General features: G+C 40.2%; 2 protein-coding genes and 1 long non-coding RNA gene across 3 annotated transcripts; 2 read left to right on the top strand and 1 right to left on the bottom strand.

Annotated features, from left to right (window-relative positions):
• Positions 1-2,515: 2,515 nt before the first annotated feature.
• On the top strand, positions 2,516-6,611 carry lypc (ly6 domain containing, pigment cell). The gene is made up of 3 exons (XM_034599190.1): positions 2,516-2,730; positions 4,184-4,303; positions 5,410-6,611. Exons 1-3 carry the CDS (start codon positions 2,685-2,687, stop codon positions 5,619-5,621), a joined length of 378 nt encoding a protein of 125 aa, XP_034455081.1. The 5' UTR covers positions 2,516-2,684; the 3' UTR covers positions 5,622-6,611.
• On the bottom strand, positions 6,498-14,177 carry clic1 (chloride intracellular channel 1). The gene is made up of 8 exons (XM_034599182.1): positions 13,964-14,177; positions 13,630-13,694; positions 11,184-11,293; positions 10,764-10,889; positions 10,206-10,312; positions 9,641-9,822; positions 7,583-9,544; positions 6,498-7,298 (listed from the first exon to the last, which is right to left on the bottom strand). The coding sequence occupies exons 2-7, from the start codon at positions 13,669-13,671 to the stop codon at positions 9,383-9,385; spliced, it is 729 nt and encodes a 242-aa protein (XP_034455073.1). The 5' UTR covers positions 13,672-13,694; positions 13,964-14,177; the 3' UTR covers positions 6,498-7,298; positions 7,583-9,382.
• On the top strand, positions 13,270-14,118 carry LOC117770128. The gene is made up of 2 exons (XR_004615351.1): positions 13,270-13,701; positions 13,972-14,118. It is a non-coding gene; the product is annotated as an uncharacterized LOC117770128 (long non-coding RNA).
• Positions 14,178-16,186: the final 2,009 nt, after the last annotated feature.

Below are 16,186 nucleotides of genomic sequence, written 5' to 3'. Positions count from 1 at the left end.
ATCCCAGGTACCGGATGGCTGTGAGCTTTGTGTATGTAAATGTGGACGCTTGAGTTTGTGCAACTACTTTTTGAAACGGCTGAATTGCAGCAGCTCCAGGTTGTTCGGCGACAGAGCGTCAGAGATACGGAGGCCACACGGTGACTAAAGAAGAAAGAAAAGACCTCAGTGTATCATCAGTCAACAGTAAAAGAAATATGAGGTTTGTGTAGAAGCAGAGGGATGAAGAGGGAGGGGTGGGGGATGGGACGTAGAGGACACAGACGGGATTAAAGAACCATCTGTCCACAGAGATCCTTCAGCCAGCACAGGAAACATCCCTGTCAAATATCACATCGCTGGGTTTAACACGCTGCACTTAAACACAACGCTAGAGTTAAAGTGAAACTTCTGTCCTCACGTTTTTTCCAACTGGCCTGTGTTTTCTTAGAATTAATTCATAGAGACAATAACAAATGTAGTTTGTGTGAATGAGACGGAGTTGCCCATAAACTCAGGTTTGAACCATGGACTGTAAATAAAGACGGATGACATGTGTCCACATTCTTCCACTATTCAGAAACTGGATACGAACATCGCCATCTTGCCCAGTAGGGATTGGGTCAGGAGGTGGAATTTGTGACCTATACTGCACCGAGCCACCAGGGGGCAACGATACACTTTGGATTCACTTTAGAGGAGCTGTCATGTCGTCAATATTGTCGTCTATGGTTGAAGCTTTGCAGATTCGTTAGTGACGACTGGAAGAAAACTGATTCTTAATTTGTAAGACATCTTTATGTCAAACAATGTCATCACCTAATTGAAATGTTTGTGAACATACGACAACATTTTATCATCTGACTGAAGAGAACTTGGTTCCACGTTTCATTTAGCAAGATATACATTTTTTGATTGTGCATTTCTCGTGGAGGTTAAGACAAAAAAAATCATCTGTCAACAGCCACGTGAGAATAAAAGAAGAAACATAATCAGTTTCACACCAAACTCAGTTTCACACCAAACTCAGTTCAAAAAAAACGTTTGCTTTAAGAACAAACTTCAGACAATGTCATAAAATCTATATGATATTTACGACCCTTTCGTCATCCTGCTCACACGCCCGTCTTCATCCCGACCTATACACCCTGTTTTTCAGGCTTTTCTCTGTGTAATTAATTAAGTGGTAAACAGCTTATTCAGTCTGAGCCTGTTTGGATCCCTCCATCACAAGACTGCTGTCAGCAGACTGTCCTGCATGCTGGCCTCACGTCTCCTATTACAGCCTGAAGGATAATTCAGTTAAACAGGCTCTCTCTCTCTCTCTGTGTTCCTCTATCTGCTGACTCTTCCTTCACTCTGCTGACTTTATCTGACTCATTCTGACTTCCTAAGTTTTTTTTACTCCGTTATGTCACACATACATAAACACAAACGTTCTTATCCAAATAACAGATTCTAAAAAAAATTCCATTTAACAAAGGTTTTAATCCCCTAACAATCAGGTTACTTTGGTAATTTTCAGACACTCCATTTATTCATATCTTTAGTTACATGTCCGCCTTATGATTTTGTTAATTTAACAAAGAATTAAGCTCCTGGGACAAAATAATGCAAGAAAGATTACACTGAGTTTATGAAAAACTATTTGCTTTTTAGAAATAACAGTTCAAGGATGTAAACAAATATTTCACTATTTATACATACATTTACAGTAGGAAAAATGTAAGGAATAAAACTAAAATACAGTCTTGTAACATGTTAAGTAATTTTACACCAACTTGTTCCTATAACCTTGTTCACAGGCAGACAAAGTCGTCTGCCTGTAAATAACTGAAAATATGCATTTTTATCGTCAAATTCAGATGAAAGTACAACAACTGTTCTTTCTCAGCTTGTCATGTTAAAGTAAATAAAGTTAAATGACTGGGAATAAAACATGGTCAGTATAGAATGATAGAAGGCATAGAAATGCCAAATTCTTGAGATTAACTCGATAAAAACTGTCCCAGGTCCTGAAGGAATCATTTGTAGTAACCCAGTGAAACGTCCTTCACACATTTTTAAATTCTAAATTTAAAAATTTGGTTTAGTCTTAAATAATGCATTGTATTTTATAAGATTATGAAACGTATTATTATTATTATCCACATGTTCAGTCTTCATCTGAAAATTAACTGCAAGAACAAAAGTTGACAAGTAAAAAATTGAGAATTGTCAGGGAGTGAAAGTATAAAGTAGCATGAAATGGAAATACTCAAGTAAAGTACAAGTCAAAGCAGAGAACTGAGAAAATGTAGTCGTCTCATTTGCTTTGTCCTTGTTTGTTCATTTATAAGAAATGATAACAAAACGCTGAGTGAATTTGTTTCAGATAGAAATCATTTGCATTTTAAATTCGTATGATCAGAATCAACTCTCCAAATAAAATTACAAGTTTTAGGGCGGAGACGCTGACGGCCGGGGCAACACCAGTTCATATTTAACCAATGATGATATGTGAGGAAGTGCCAGAGCAAAAAAAAGTGTGACAAAAAGTCGAGAGTTTCAGGCTTGTAAGAAAAACTAATTGAATTTAGGAAGGAGTTGAGGGCGTAGATCAGCTGCAGTTGGTTAAATGAGAGACTTGTAGCGCCAGGAGGGGATTTTATTTTCTGTATCAAGCAGCTTGAACAGTTATCTCGAGACGTCTCACTGGAAGAATCATGAAACAGCTTCTCTTTGTTTTCCTGTGTTGTCTTCCGTTGGCAGGTACGTTCAGTGAAAGTGTTTTTAGTTTCAGTTTAAAATTTCTTCTTCAATTTGTTGTCCTACCAAGAAACAAAACGGGGGGGGGGGATTTTACACTAAAAAGATGATAAACCATTTTATTGAGATAAATCTGCTACAGATAAACTTTGGAAAACATGTTTGCACAAAACGAGGGCTGTGGAAATTTGTCCCTCATCTCGAGGCTTATTAGGAAGTTAGAGGAATAAATACAGCAATAAAAAGATCCTTTAATCTCAATGGTGGAAATATTACAAAAGTGGACTTAAAGAGTGTTTGACTCAATGTGAAACATGTTGATTGTAACATTTTTTTACATTTCCTCCTCTTCTGTTCAAGATTCAAGATTCAAGAGTTTATTGTCATATGCACAACGATAACATTAAGCAGTCGCTTGCAATGAAATGCTTGGGTCACAGGCTCTCTTATAACAATGCTCAATCAAAATTTAAAATTTAAAATAAAATATACATATCTAAAATATATATATACACCTAAAGAAAAAAAGAAAAACAATAGTGCAAGTGTGTGCAATAGTGCAAATATGCAATAGTGCAAATATGCTAAGGTTACGTTCAGATCTGCTGTCAAAACATGTGGCTCTTCGATGACTTTCGATAAGAGTTCTTTAAGTTTTATAATTTAAAGAAAAGCCAAATGTCCACGAAATATTTTGTCTTTATCTTCCTCCACTTTATCTTCATCTTAACATTCGTATTGCCTGTAATTCCTGCTTTTTCCTTTTATACTCTCGATTTGTGTGTGTGTGTAATCAGGCGTCTACAGGTTCGGCCCACACAAAATATCCTCGTACGTGTACAGTGACAATAAAAATCCAGCGCATAGACAGCCCCATTAACCAGCTGACTACTTTCTGTCACATTTCAAATAACAAACCATGAAACCAAAAGAACAAAAGTTGAGCACTACGTCCTGTAACCCTTCACTCTTCATCAGAGTTACTGAAGCGATTAGATTCCTCTCCCTTCATTAGTTATGTTGTCACCTCTGTCTGTTTGTTTGTGAGTAAGATTACATAAAAAATAATCAACGGCTTTCCAGGAAACTGGGTGGAAGGATGTGGTTTGGGTCTGAGAGGAGTCCATTAAATTTTGGTGTTGATCCTAATCAAGGGGGGTGGGGGTCCAGGAATCGCGAGTTGGGACGTTTTTCAACATTTTCCCAGGGATTCATGGATTCATATTAAACAAATCAGGCACATTTAGGGAACTGATAACTCCTCGAGTGTGAAGTGACATACATTTTAATTTGTTGCAGTGACAGGTTAATGTGCTGCTTGGTCTTTAGGAGACAAATTACTGGCTTGTTTATGTTATGTATTAAAACTCAAATTGATTTCAGTCCCAAAAATCCTGAATCAGACAAACTTTACTCTGAATAACTACTTTTGATTCCTTCTATTTTTCCCCGTCAGCCTGTTTGCGCTGTTACACCTGTGTGTTTCCCGCCATCTCTCCTCTGGACTGCTTCAGGTTCCCTCAGGAGTGTCCGGCCGGGCAGCGCTGCCTGTCGAGTACTGCAATCGGAAAACAAGGTAACATACATGTCTGTGTGCACACGTGTGCACGTGGACTCGTTTTACTGTCTTGTGGGGTCTGGAAACCGGGGCCCCAGCGGTACTTGTGAGGTCCAGGAGCTTCATGGGGACTTGACGTGGTCTCAGGGTTTGGTTAGAGGTTTAGGTTTTTAGTTGTCATGGCTACCGTAAGGGGTTATGTCACACAAAGACGTGTGAACATGGATGTGTGTGTGTGTGAGTTTGTGTGTGGATGAGGTTATTTTTTGATTGTCGAGGGCACAATGGTCATGAATGAGCAAACAAAGGCTCATTGTGCAGAGAACTGTCTGGGACTCGAGAAATGTACCGTCTGTATTTATGAAGACAGTTTTGTCGCGTTTTCATCTGCAGACGTCTGGATTTAAAGAGAAATGCTGACTTTAATCTTTTAGTTTTAATACATGTGTTTTACACCCGGACCCAAAGAAATGAGCAGAAGCTTTCATCCTTTGTGTAACTACAGCTCCAACACTGTTCACCAAGTAAAGGCCAAGTTTTCTATAAACAAGTAAAGTAGGAGTTTACTTCCTATAAATTAAAAGTTGAACTCAATACAGGAAAGTGATAGTAATCTACTTCTTGTTTTTCTGGCGATTTCTTATAACGTGACACTAACCCATGAGAATCACTTCAGTAAACATGGTGTCCTAACATCTTGTGATGTTTATGTGACAAGATAAAACAAATAGCAGAATTTTGAGAAATTATTGTGAAAATCAGGTGATTTCCTGTATTTTGAATCACCTCTTTGGAAACTTTCTAGATTTCAAATTGTGCAAGGAATTTTTTTCATTCCGATTTTTTCACGATTCCAATGTAACCAACATTAATAAAAGAAAAACTGCACCATTGTACAAGTCAGTATCACAGTGGACGATGGTGAACACCCGAGCTAACAAAACCTACCAAGAATAAATATTTCATTAATAAGTCAGTCTAACCTCTGATTCAAGAAAGGTCAATAAATGTTTATTAACCTATTTCTATTTATTTATTTTATTGTATTAATATCAAATATTATTTCCATCTGTTCCACATCACTGCACCACAATAAATCTCTTGTCCTCTCTCTGCTCTCACAGGAGCTCTACAGGTGACGATGTACGAGAAGAGCTGTGCCGTCCCCGTCCAGTGTGACGTGAGCGGACAGAAATACGCCTCGGGCCTCTCCTTCAACTACACCAACGTCTGCTGTGACACTGACCTGTGCAACGGTGCCGTGTCCTTTGCTGCCCTCAGCTGGAGAGGAGCCGCCCTCTGCCTCGCGCCTGCACTCGCTCTGCTGCTCGCCTGAAGCTGGAGCCGTCAGACGTAGAGGTTGTAGGTGCCCTGAGAGAGATCATCTGGAAAAGATGGATACAAATGTACACGCACTTGGGCACGAAAGAAGGCTTAAAGCAATTCTGCTTTTAAAAAGAATAAACATGGCCACACAGCAAATAACAGGAGTGATTCACTTAAATAGATTTGAAAAGCCTGTAATAAGATATGCTACAATATTTTACTACACGCTGCAGACTAAAACCTTATGTAAAATGTGGATTACATAAACAAATATGTTTTGATGTTGTCAAATATACAACTTGATAGAGAAAGAATTACAGAAAAGCCTAGAATAAGTATTATAAGTAGAATTATACTGGGTCTCTTTATATTTCTGACCTCCAGGTTGTAAACCATTTGATAGAAAATTAAATATTGTATGGATTAAACAAAATAAAAGATCATTAAAATGCCAAACACAATTTAGGAAAATACAAGAAAATGAAGGAAAACTTTATATACAAAATATACTACAATATATCACCTCTTGAATTATACCTTATATACCTTCATCCCTGCCTGCACCAAAATAAAACTGTTCTTTTTCTGCTCACTTTAAAACTTTAACCATAACCTACTCTATTCAATATCATGTTTCTCATTTGTGTTTTATTAGTCATTTTTTAAAGTTATTCTTTTTAACATGTTTACAGATGTTTCTGTCTAAGATTCCAATGCACTGCTTCTAACAGACAATTTGTTGTTTGCAATCTTTTTTTGACACTTTCTTCCATCTCGATGTCAAAGTTACTCTCTACAAAGATTAAAAATGAAAACACATTTGTCACAGTTTGTTTCGTCATGAAGATATTTTTATTGGGACATTAATAAATGTGGTTTTTTAAAAAAGAGCTTTTAAGTATAAAATGCATTTCTGCTGTGCTATTAGTTGGATGTTTTTATTGTTATTTAATGTCCACAGCACCGGTTTGAACCAGCGGACGTTTAAGTGCAACTGCTTCAGACTACATGGCAAACAGCTGGGGCAAAAAGACAAAGGCTAAAATACTGGGAGGAAAATGCAAAGCGGCAGGAAACAAAGTGAAAAGCACAATATAGGTCCCATGCATGGTAAAGATAAAAAAATAATAATAATCAAGGGTTAAAAACAAAACTAATGAAAATAAATGAATGTAACAGGTTGAATGGTCCCTGAAATTGTATGAAGTCCTACGGTGAGAATGAAAAACTCTTTGTCTTGGAGAGAAGAGATATTGAAATACATTAACGATTAAATTATTCAGACTTGATCCCTTTAAATGTTTTTGAAACTAGATGAAATCCACAACAATTCAGTCAAGTACAACATTCGGTTTGATCAACACTTGAATTACACAAAACAGTAAAGACAGCGGAGGGGTTCAACATGTTTCATTAAACATCTGGGGGAAAAAATAACCAACTGTGATGACACCACATGTCTAAAATCAAAGTCTGTGCAGAGGATTGTCTTTTCAGTTTAAATTGCACTTAGGTTTCATTTCGTTTATGTGCTTCACCCTGATCTGAGAGACCCGACATATGAAGACGCCGACCAAAAAGATGTCTACACTGCTATATACGGTTAAAATTAAGTTTTAATTGCAAACAGCCTCAGTAAATGTTAATGTGCACGGTGCCCTGCGGTTTATAAAATCCTCTACACAAGCTGCTGGTACAGAGTGTTACTGACTATTTTCAGGCCGGTGGAAACACATGTCAGACTGCAAACTAGTAATATTCTGTGTTCTTCTTATTGCCAACAAATCCCATGAAAAGAAGAAGCATCACAAATACCTCTGATTCAGTCAGAGAAGCCGGGTCGGGCATCGACGAGTTCGGAAATCTATGTGGCGATCGGATATTGCCATTTCTTTCTCTCTAATCAGACACCTTACAGGGTCACAGCATTTCTGCTTCTTCTGCACATGTTGTTGAAAGATAAATAAAAACCTGACGTGTCTTTTCTTTTGCTGCTCGAAACCAGCAGTTTTGGCAATTTTGATTTCCGGTGGTGCAGCGTTAACCAGTGTCAGCTAAAATGTCAGGAATCGCCAGGAAGTCCAACAAGTAAAACGGCAAGTGTAGATATGCAAGACTTCAGTTTGGAGGGGTGGCACTAGTGTTACGACAATTATTTGATTATCAAACTAGTTACAGATTCAGTTCTTATTAATTAAATAATCAGTAAATTGACTAATCACTGCGGCTCTGAACAGAAAGTAAAGAGAGAGGCAAGCACACCTTACTGGTCTTTTCATGGGATTTGCTGATAATATAAACAACATGAGCCTTTTCTTTCTTTTTTTAATAACAAACTACAACATAAAGTTGCAGATCCTATTTTCATTTTGTGCATTTTAACTTTTACTTCTCTTTTCCTCCCCCCCCCACGTCATGAGGAACATGACAGAGCTGTTTGCACTGAAAACTTCTGCAGTCAACAAACGACCTTCACCTCTTCCTCCACTGACGACCCGATCTCCTTCATTCATAGGATTCTTCAACTACATTAAGATACTTCATACATGACGGGCAGAGCAGAGCAGGAGGCTCTTACAGCGGATCACAACCGAGCTAGGTAATCTTGAATAATCCTCCGCGCCTGCTGTGGGAGCAGAGAAAGAGGAAGCCCGAGTCTATTGAAACCGTTTCCTGTCTCTACAACCGTTTTTGGCCCTGCCTCCCTTATGTGGCACCTGGTGTGCACCCCTCTTCCTCTCTGAGTGAAATAATAAAACACTGTTTGAATGAAAGTTGGCTTTAATAAAAAATTCAAGGCCTTGTTCCCTCAGTAATGAAATAAAAAACTCAAATGTGAAGCATCTGCGATTACAGACAAACCACAAAAGACACTTTGGCAGGTGAGCTGGTAATTTTAGTTTTTTAGGATCGTCAAAAAATGTCCTTAATACCAAGACGGAAAATAAGAGCTGAATCAGCTTGTAAGAGGCTTGCGAGGTTCTAGTGAAAGTCTGATCTCGTAGGCAGCTTCGTGTCTGTTTGATTCTCCGTAAATAAAAATTATTAGGAATAAACTGTAGCCACTGTCATTGTCGAGAAGGGATGAAGAAACATTTCCAACGTTACAGTGTAAATCTACTGATGGTGAAAATGTACACAAGCAAGGCTGTAGTTTTAAGTGTGTGTGTGTGAGTGTGTGTGTCTTCAAGCAACGTGATGAGGTTGTGCAGGAAAACTCAGATGCTATGAGGGCAGTCAACAAGTAACAAGTAACTTTAATCTGGATTGAACTTTTTCCCTCGGCCAAGGAGGTTATGTTTTCGCTTTGTTTTTCTATCTGTAAATTAGCAGGGTTTCACAAAAACTACTGGATGGATTACCACCAAACTTGGTCGACGGATGTTGTATGAGTCGGGAAAGAACCCATTTGTGTCAGGCACACAGACTTGAGAGTGAAAGAAAACTTTACACATACGAGAAAGAACTACATCCACGACTGCAGCCGAAACTATGAGGTCGAATTGTCTGCGTAGACGGTAACAACTTTGTGGCTCGATAGCGGAAGGGAGCATCCTTCAAATACTTTTAAATGTTTTTGGTTGGTTATGAAACCGTGATGAGTACAATATGAACTTTTAAAGCTGCATGAAACAAGGAAACGGGCATAAAAGCTGCAGGAACAGAGAATCAGAGCCATCACGTTGCTTGCAGATTGAATGTGTGTTGTTTTTGTGCTTTTTGTGTGTTGTTCTGCTGGTGTATGTGCGACTTGTGCATCCTGCTGTCCTCCTACTTGAGAGCTTTGGCTACAGAGGAGTAGGCGATGTGGATTTCATCGTCGACCGGACAGGTGGAGGCAAACTCCTCCCGGGCGTACGCAGCATTCAGGTACCTCCACAGGTTCGTTAGATACTGAGGGATGCTGAATTTCCTGTATTTCAAACACACCACCTGGAGTAGACACAAGCAATAAATCACAAAACACATTCGACTACCATTCAACCCAGGCACCATCCCTGTGCTGCGGCGCTTTAAACAGAAGATTACCTTCACGATGTGGAGCTTAGGCAGCAAGTTGCAGTCAGACAGAGTAAGCTCTTGGCTGTCGAGGAAGGGGCGGGATGAGGTAGTGACCTCATCGGCGCTATTCTCGTCGATTTCATCAGGAAGTGGGGAGCCGAGGTAGTCGTCGAGCTTCTTCAGAGCCTTCAGCAGGCCTTTCTCTAGATCTGAGCACAAGAGCACAGACAGAAAATGTGATATTTCATCAAGTAATCAAAGCTAAAGAACTAAAATAGATAATCCACCCTGAGTCCAGACTATGCAGCCTTCTTTTGAGTGAATTATGTTCAAAACAAAATAACCATGTCGATTAAATCCACACAGTTTTCATCCGACCACAGGGACATTGCCAATGAGATCACCCAACTCCGAGTGGCTCAACACCCAGAGCAGCAGGTGACCTGTTTGCAGCGAGGCAGAAAAGCTCAGAACATAATGTTATTAACTGGGACGCTCCCTGCTGGTTGCCTGTCTGTCAGGGGGAGCTCAGCAGCATTAGTTACAGAAAGGCTCAAATTAAACATCATTACAAAGGTTGGTCCTCACTTACTTTCGTTGGCCTGAGGGTTTGAGTTCTTTACGTAAGCCGAGAATTTGGAGAAGACGTCCATGCCGGCTGTGTTGGACTCTGGGTTACGACTGGCCAGACGTGGATATCTAAGCAATGGAAAGATGGATAATAATTCACATATGGTCCAAAATATAAAGCTTAGACCAAGAGGAGCCTGAGTCCCTCCAACAGGATGACACACAAACTGAGAGGAAGTCAAACTAGGGGACAAGCTACACCACCAGGGCTACAACAAATCTTTGTTTTCATTAATGATTAACCTACTAATGATTTCCTCATTTGAGTCATTAATCATTTGTTCTAAAATATGTGTGAGGTTTTCAAAAAACAGCATCTGAAGTATGTGTTTAACAAGATCTTCAACGATATTCAGTTTACAACCAGATAAGGCAAAAAAAACACCAACTGATATTAGAAAATGTTCAGTATTTTGGGTTGGAAAAATGATATAAAATGATTAGTCAATAATCACAAATAGTTTGCTAATTAATTTTGTGTGAATCGACTACTCGTTGCAGCTCTTCAAACAACACTTACTTTGGAGGGCAGAGACTTTCCTCCAGGAACTCCTCAATCTTGTTGGTGTCAGTTTTCACCTCGCCACCGTACAACAGGAAGGGCGGCTGAGCGCCGGGAGCCAGGTCCTTCAAGATGTCAGGCTTCCTGGACATGGATGGAAAAGGAAACGGTCAGAGCGACAGGGATCGAAGGAGATTTAACAGCAGGAGAGGAATGGAGGAAAAATCGAATAAGGAAATGACTTCTGTTTGTGGCTAAAACCTGCCAGCGCAGCTACATATCTTTTAACACCTGTTAAACGAATGAACTCCACAGCACATAAGGGAGAATTCAAACAGTCAGCGGACATACTTCTGTTTTGCCAATAGAAACCTGCAGCACAGGCAGAGATTAAAAACAACACACACACACAGGCAGCTGAGAGAAGTGTGTTTTCACCTCTTCATGTCCACGGTGGTAACGTCAAAGGTGACTCCTTTCAGCCACAGCACCATGAAGAGACGCTGGGAGAAAGGACAGTTTCCGATGCTCTGGCCGTCGCTCCCCGCCTGGCAAGCAAAAACAAATATGAAATAAAAATCACAAAATCATCACAACTGATTTTAAAAACAGTCGCCAACTTCTGTCACTGGACAAGCTGATTACCACTTCAGCTCTGTATATGATAATAAAATAAATATCTTTCGGTTTTGAAGTGTTGGTTTGGTCTTAAGTCGGAGCGATATGATTTTTGGCGGCCAATCCCAATACCGATATTATGTTTATACAAAAAAAATTGGGCAATGATTCCTAAGATGTCGGTATCAAGCCCTTAAGGCAAAGAAATGTAATTGAAGCTTGATATTTTACAGATTAACCATAAACTTTATGAAAATAACTATAAATGAAATGAAAACACAAATACAAACTTGAATTTGTATTGACTTGACACAATTTCCAACAGCAAAAGTGATATTCTGCTTTATTTATTCTGTAAAATAAAAGTTTTCATATCAGCAAACATATACATTGGTACTGATATGTCTGATATGTCTGTGAGATGCGTCTATCGGCTGATTCTCATCTGGACAAAACATTCTGTGTAAAGATTTGTTATCACTGTCTTTGTCTAGCTTTGCTTTTTTGCAGTTTTGTCGACCAAATGTTCAGAGCTAAATAAGTGGCCCAATGAAGAAAACAATTGTCAGAACATTGTCAAACGATCACATATGACTGTGGAAAATGGAAAATGTACTTTCTTTACCATCTTCTGACCATTTCAAAATGGCAGAACAATCAATTAACAGATCAAATAATGAGAATCCACAATGAAAACAGCTGTTTGGTTGAGGAAGCAACATAAATCAAAAGAAATGGAGCGTTTCATCCTGTCAGGAAATGACCGTACAGCTGTGAAATGTGCTTTGTGTGGCTGTAGGAAGCCATTTCTCATGTTTCACTCGCTCTATACCTCCTTTAAGGGTCTGTGCCTGTGCGGCCTGTACAGTAAATCAGAAAACTCTTTACTTTTACCACCGTCCACGTGAAACTAGGCTTAGATATTCTTTTAATTACAGGTATCGAGTGTCATGGAGGAGGGCGACTAGAAAAACAAAAAAAACAGGGTTTAGAGACGTTACAACAGCATCATTCACCCCTGAAGGTGGAGAAGAAAAAAGGAGAAGAGGGTGGTGTTCACATGTTCATACAGAGGAATCATTATTGAAACTGGTGTGAGACCACGAGGGGAGGCAGGGGGGAGACATATTGGTTATATTGGAGCAACAGCTCAAACAACATGGGATTAGCCGTCCCCTGGCTAGCATGCTAAATATAGGTTAAAGTCGTCTGCCCATTATCTTAATGTGCTTTTAATTAGATTAGTCCTAATGTGGTTTATAGGCGTGTTGAGTCAGCACAGGTGGTCTGACTGACATGGATATGAAAACACAGACAGAGGTACGTTACCAGTGTGTAATAAACAGAGATAACAGAGATGAAGAGATAAGATACCAAACATCAGCACTCCAGCATGTGTGTGCACTAGAACAGACGTCTTGGTGGGGACCAGTTTGAGACCTAGAACGTACAGATTCTGAGAAAGCGAGGACATCTTGGAGCCGGTCCTCACTTTCTGACCCACCGTTTGAGGGTCAGGACTTGGTTTGAGGATTAGGGTTAGAATTAGGTTCGGGTTCAGGTAAAGGTAAGGATGACGGTGAGGCATTTGGTTGTGATGGTTAAGGTTAGAGGCTCTTAGAGTGTCCTCACTAAGAGACAGTAGGAGTACAAACATGAGTGTGTGTGTGTGAGTTGGTCATTTTGAGGACATTTTGGCGGTTCCTCACAAATTCACAGGCTTGTTGGGGGGGGGGGGGGGGGGGGGGGGGGGGGGGGGGGGGGGGGGGGGGGGGGGGGGGGGGTGGGGGGGGGGGGGGGGGGGGGGGGGGTGGGGGGGGGGGGGGGGGGGGGGGGGGGGGGGGGGGGGGGGGGGGGGGGGGGGGGGGGGGGGGGGGGGGGGGGGGGGGGGGGGGGGGGGGGGGGGTTAGTTTAGGTTAGTTTTAGGGTTAGGGTTAGTTTATGGTTAGGGGAAGGGCTGTGTACGTATATCTTTGTGAGACCATTTTAGCATAGACCCCCGACAGAGTGAGGACACTTTTAGAAAGTGAGGACATTTTGACCCCTTTTTTCTAATGAGCTGTTTGAGGTTTTAGGTTTAGGTTCGGCATTTAGTTGTGATAGTTACGGTTAGGGTCAGGGCTAAAGAAGGATTTGAGTCAATGAGTGTCCTCACTAAGATAGGAGTGCATGTGTGTGTGTGTGTGTGCAGTTGAAATACAGTAAAGTCACATCGTGTCTCTGCGTCACCCTTCTGCGTCTTTTCTCCTCCGTTCGCGTCTCTTACCTTCACAAACAGCTCCACTTTGGGCTGAGTCGCGTCGCTCATCTTCTCCTGCGGATGCACGAAGCCTGTGAGGTTTAGATTAAAACAACAACACGACGACAAGGAAACAAACGCGGGGTCAAAGCGAAGCCGAGCGAAACAGAAAGTTGAGTTTTGACAAACGAGAAACCTAAAGCGGAATCTCCCCCGTGTCGCTGTGTTCGAGCCCCGCGGAGGAAGCGGCAAAAAGTGCGAACATTTGCAGCGCGAACACGAAACAGGATGTTACCGATGATTTTAACGATTTGAAAAGTTTAATAATAAACTCTTTGATTGTCGTTTGCGTGTGAAATACCTCTCAAGAGCTGGAAGTCGTCGCCTGTCGTCTCGGTTGTTTCTCCTCCCAGTTCTGAGCCGCAGCTACAAACTCATCCACCGCGGCTCTGCCTCCATTTCCTGGTGCCCGGCGACGCCACGACCTCATGATGGAAGACGCGTTGAACCAGAAAAGAAAAAAAAAACAGAAAACCCCGCTGAAGGCAGACATGAAGGCGGATGAGGATTGAAGCAAAGAGGTTTAAAGATGGAGGCTGTGCTCTTATATTCACTTTAAAGGCAATTAAGTCCAAAAGAGACACAGCTTTGATCTGTAAGGTATAAACCAATTTCACCAAATTAAAGGGTACTTTCACTTTTTTTTTCTTTTCTAAAACACTTTATTTACTATTCCCCAGTGTCATGTTAATGTTGCTGTGTGCGATAATCCAACCGCTGTGACATGACGTGTTATTTTGGCTGTTTGTCGGAATTACCGCAGAGAAACCGCCAAACAGGTTCCTCGACAGCTAGCCGGTGGTTTCGCCCCAGTGGCCAACGGGTGGCTCCCTGCTGAGCCGTGAGGATTCCAAAACTGTGCTAGATATTAAAAAAGCTGAAAGTCACGTGGCGGATGACTTTGTATGAAAGATGGACGACATGACAGCTACCCAAAAGTGAAGCCAAATCATCTCAAACGCCCCCCTGGTGGCTGGTTATAAACTCTGCCTCCTCAAATGTTTGTAGGTGGGACATAAACCAAAGTACAAAAACTCACCACATAAACGTTTCCCAAAGATGGTTTCTGTCATTTCAGGTATTTCCCATCATACTGATATATATGTTTAAAGGTTAATTTTCCTAATAAGTTTGGTTTATTTAAATATATAAAACAGGGTGAGATGTCATGATTTATTGCTGAGTTTGACCCATGATTCACCAGTGTCAACTTTACATTTACTGTTACAGTTTTTTTGCAATAACCCAACCACTGTGAAATGGCTATACGTATATTTTTTGTCTGTATATTATATCTATTCTTGTTGGGTTTAGTGTCCCTGCCTTTTTATGTTTGCACATGGAACTGGGAGAAACACAATTTCCTAATTGTTGTATAGTCTGAATGACAATATGTCTCACAAAGAACCTTAAAGATAATCTTAACACTTTGGAGTAAGAAGGATGGGATTCTCCTGGAAACTCACAAAAAAATGGTGTTTGACAAGAAACTATAAAATATACATTTGTTTTAAGCTTAGTCTCCCCAGAAGTTTACTTACCTACAGCTCACTCTGTAATACAGTTAAATAGCAGCAGAATTAGTATCTATATATGTTTTCTTCCTGTATTAGATCATATTATCTTTTTAATTCCTTTTGCTTAAATGTAAAAAAGAAACAAAAGCACAATAAAAACACACAAGAACACAGGCAAAACTCATGATATAAAAACACAAAATAGAAAATATTTAAGTTCAGTGTGTTGCAGTGCAGTAAGGGACCAGTAGAGGGGGATATTTAGCTGTACTTTATTTGCTGCCTTCAAAGATTGAACTTGACATGAAAAACTGTGGAAAACCTATAAAGTGTCATTCAGAAAGTTCTTGTGCGTTCATCTGCATCCAATGAACTTGTATCATCAACAGTGAAAACCTTAACTCAATACTGTGTGTTTCTTGTCATTGGTCCCAAAACTGGCATCCAGGGACCTGCAGGATTCTGACCCACAGAGACACTTCACTTGGTTAAAGAGCTTTTTTAAACTGATTATAGATTTGACTTTCAATTGTGAGAAAAGAAAATCTCACACAGGGTGTATGATAAAAACTATAATTATAAAAAAAAAAGGTAAATTTCCAATATATACAGAACTGGAAATAGGTCGTTTTAAGAATGATGTGAATACGTTTTCAAACAACGATAGAAAAAAAGAAAAGCTTATCTAAAACAAGAAAAAGAAAAGCATTTTTTGTCTAAATGACAAAACATGGAGAGTGTAAAACTAGAAACATCTGGTAAACAACTCTAATTATTGCTAATTAAAACATACTTAAAAAAATGATCGATGGCTGTTGATAAATCACAGCTCAATGCTTCAGCTACAGCTCTGCAGAATATTCAGATAGGAGAGTAAATGTGTCGTCACTGTTCCATACTGTTCTGTTTGCATGCACCAGGGGGCATCCTTGGCTTTAAAGTACTTAACAGGAAGAAGGGGCGAGTTAAGGATAAATTCAGTCATCCGACTGTGGTGAAAACACCAC

This window comes from Hippoglossus hippoglossus, chromosome 11 (genome assembly GCF_009819705.1).
Source record: "Hippoglossus hippoglossus isolate fHipHip1 chromosome 11, fHipHip1.pri, whole genome shotgun sequence".
Lineage (NCBI taxonomy): Eukaryota > Metazoa > Chordata > Actinopteri > Pleuronectiformes > Pleuronectidae > Hippoglossus > Hippoglossus hippoglossus.
This window is presented reverse-complemented; position numbering and strand designations above follow the sequence as displayed.

What these genes read in the sequence shown, in the direction of transcription:
- lypc (XM_034599190.1), top strand. Translation starts at nt 2,685, where the DNA reads ATGAAACAGCTTCTCTTTGTTTTCCTGTGTTGTCTTCCGTTGGCAG. An exon ending in GTGTTGTCTTCCGTTGGCAG is followed by an intron (nt 2,731 to 4,183) that starts GTACGTTCAGTG and finishes TTTCCCCGTCAG; the next exon opens with CCTGTTTGCGCTGTTACACC. An exon ending in TACTGCAATCGGAAAACAAG is followed by an intron (nt 4,304 to 5,409) that starts GTAACATACATG and finishes CTGCTCTCACAG; the next exon opens with GAGCTCTACAGGTGACGATG.
- clic1 (XM_034599182.1), bottom strand. Translation starts at nt 13,671, where the DNA reads ATGAGCGACGCGACTCAGCCCAAAGTGGAGCTGTTTGTGAAG. An exon ending in AAACCCTCAGGCCAACGAAA is followed by an intron (nt 9,823 to 10,205) that starts GTAAGTGAGGAC and finishes TCTTGTGCTCAG; the next exon opens with ATCTAGAGAAAGGCCTGCTG. An exon ending in CTAAGCTCCACATCGTGAAG is followed by an intron (nt 9,545 to 9,640) that starts GTAATCTTCTGT and finishes TGTCTACTCCAG; the next exon opens with GTGGTGTGTTTGAAATACAG.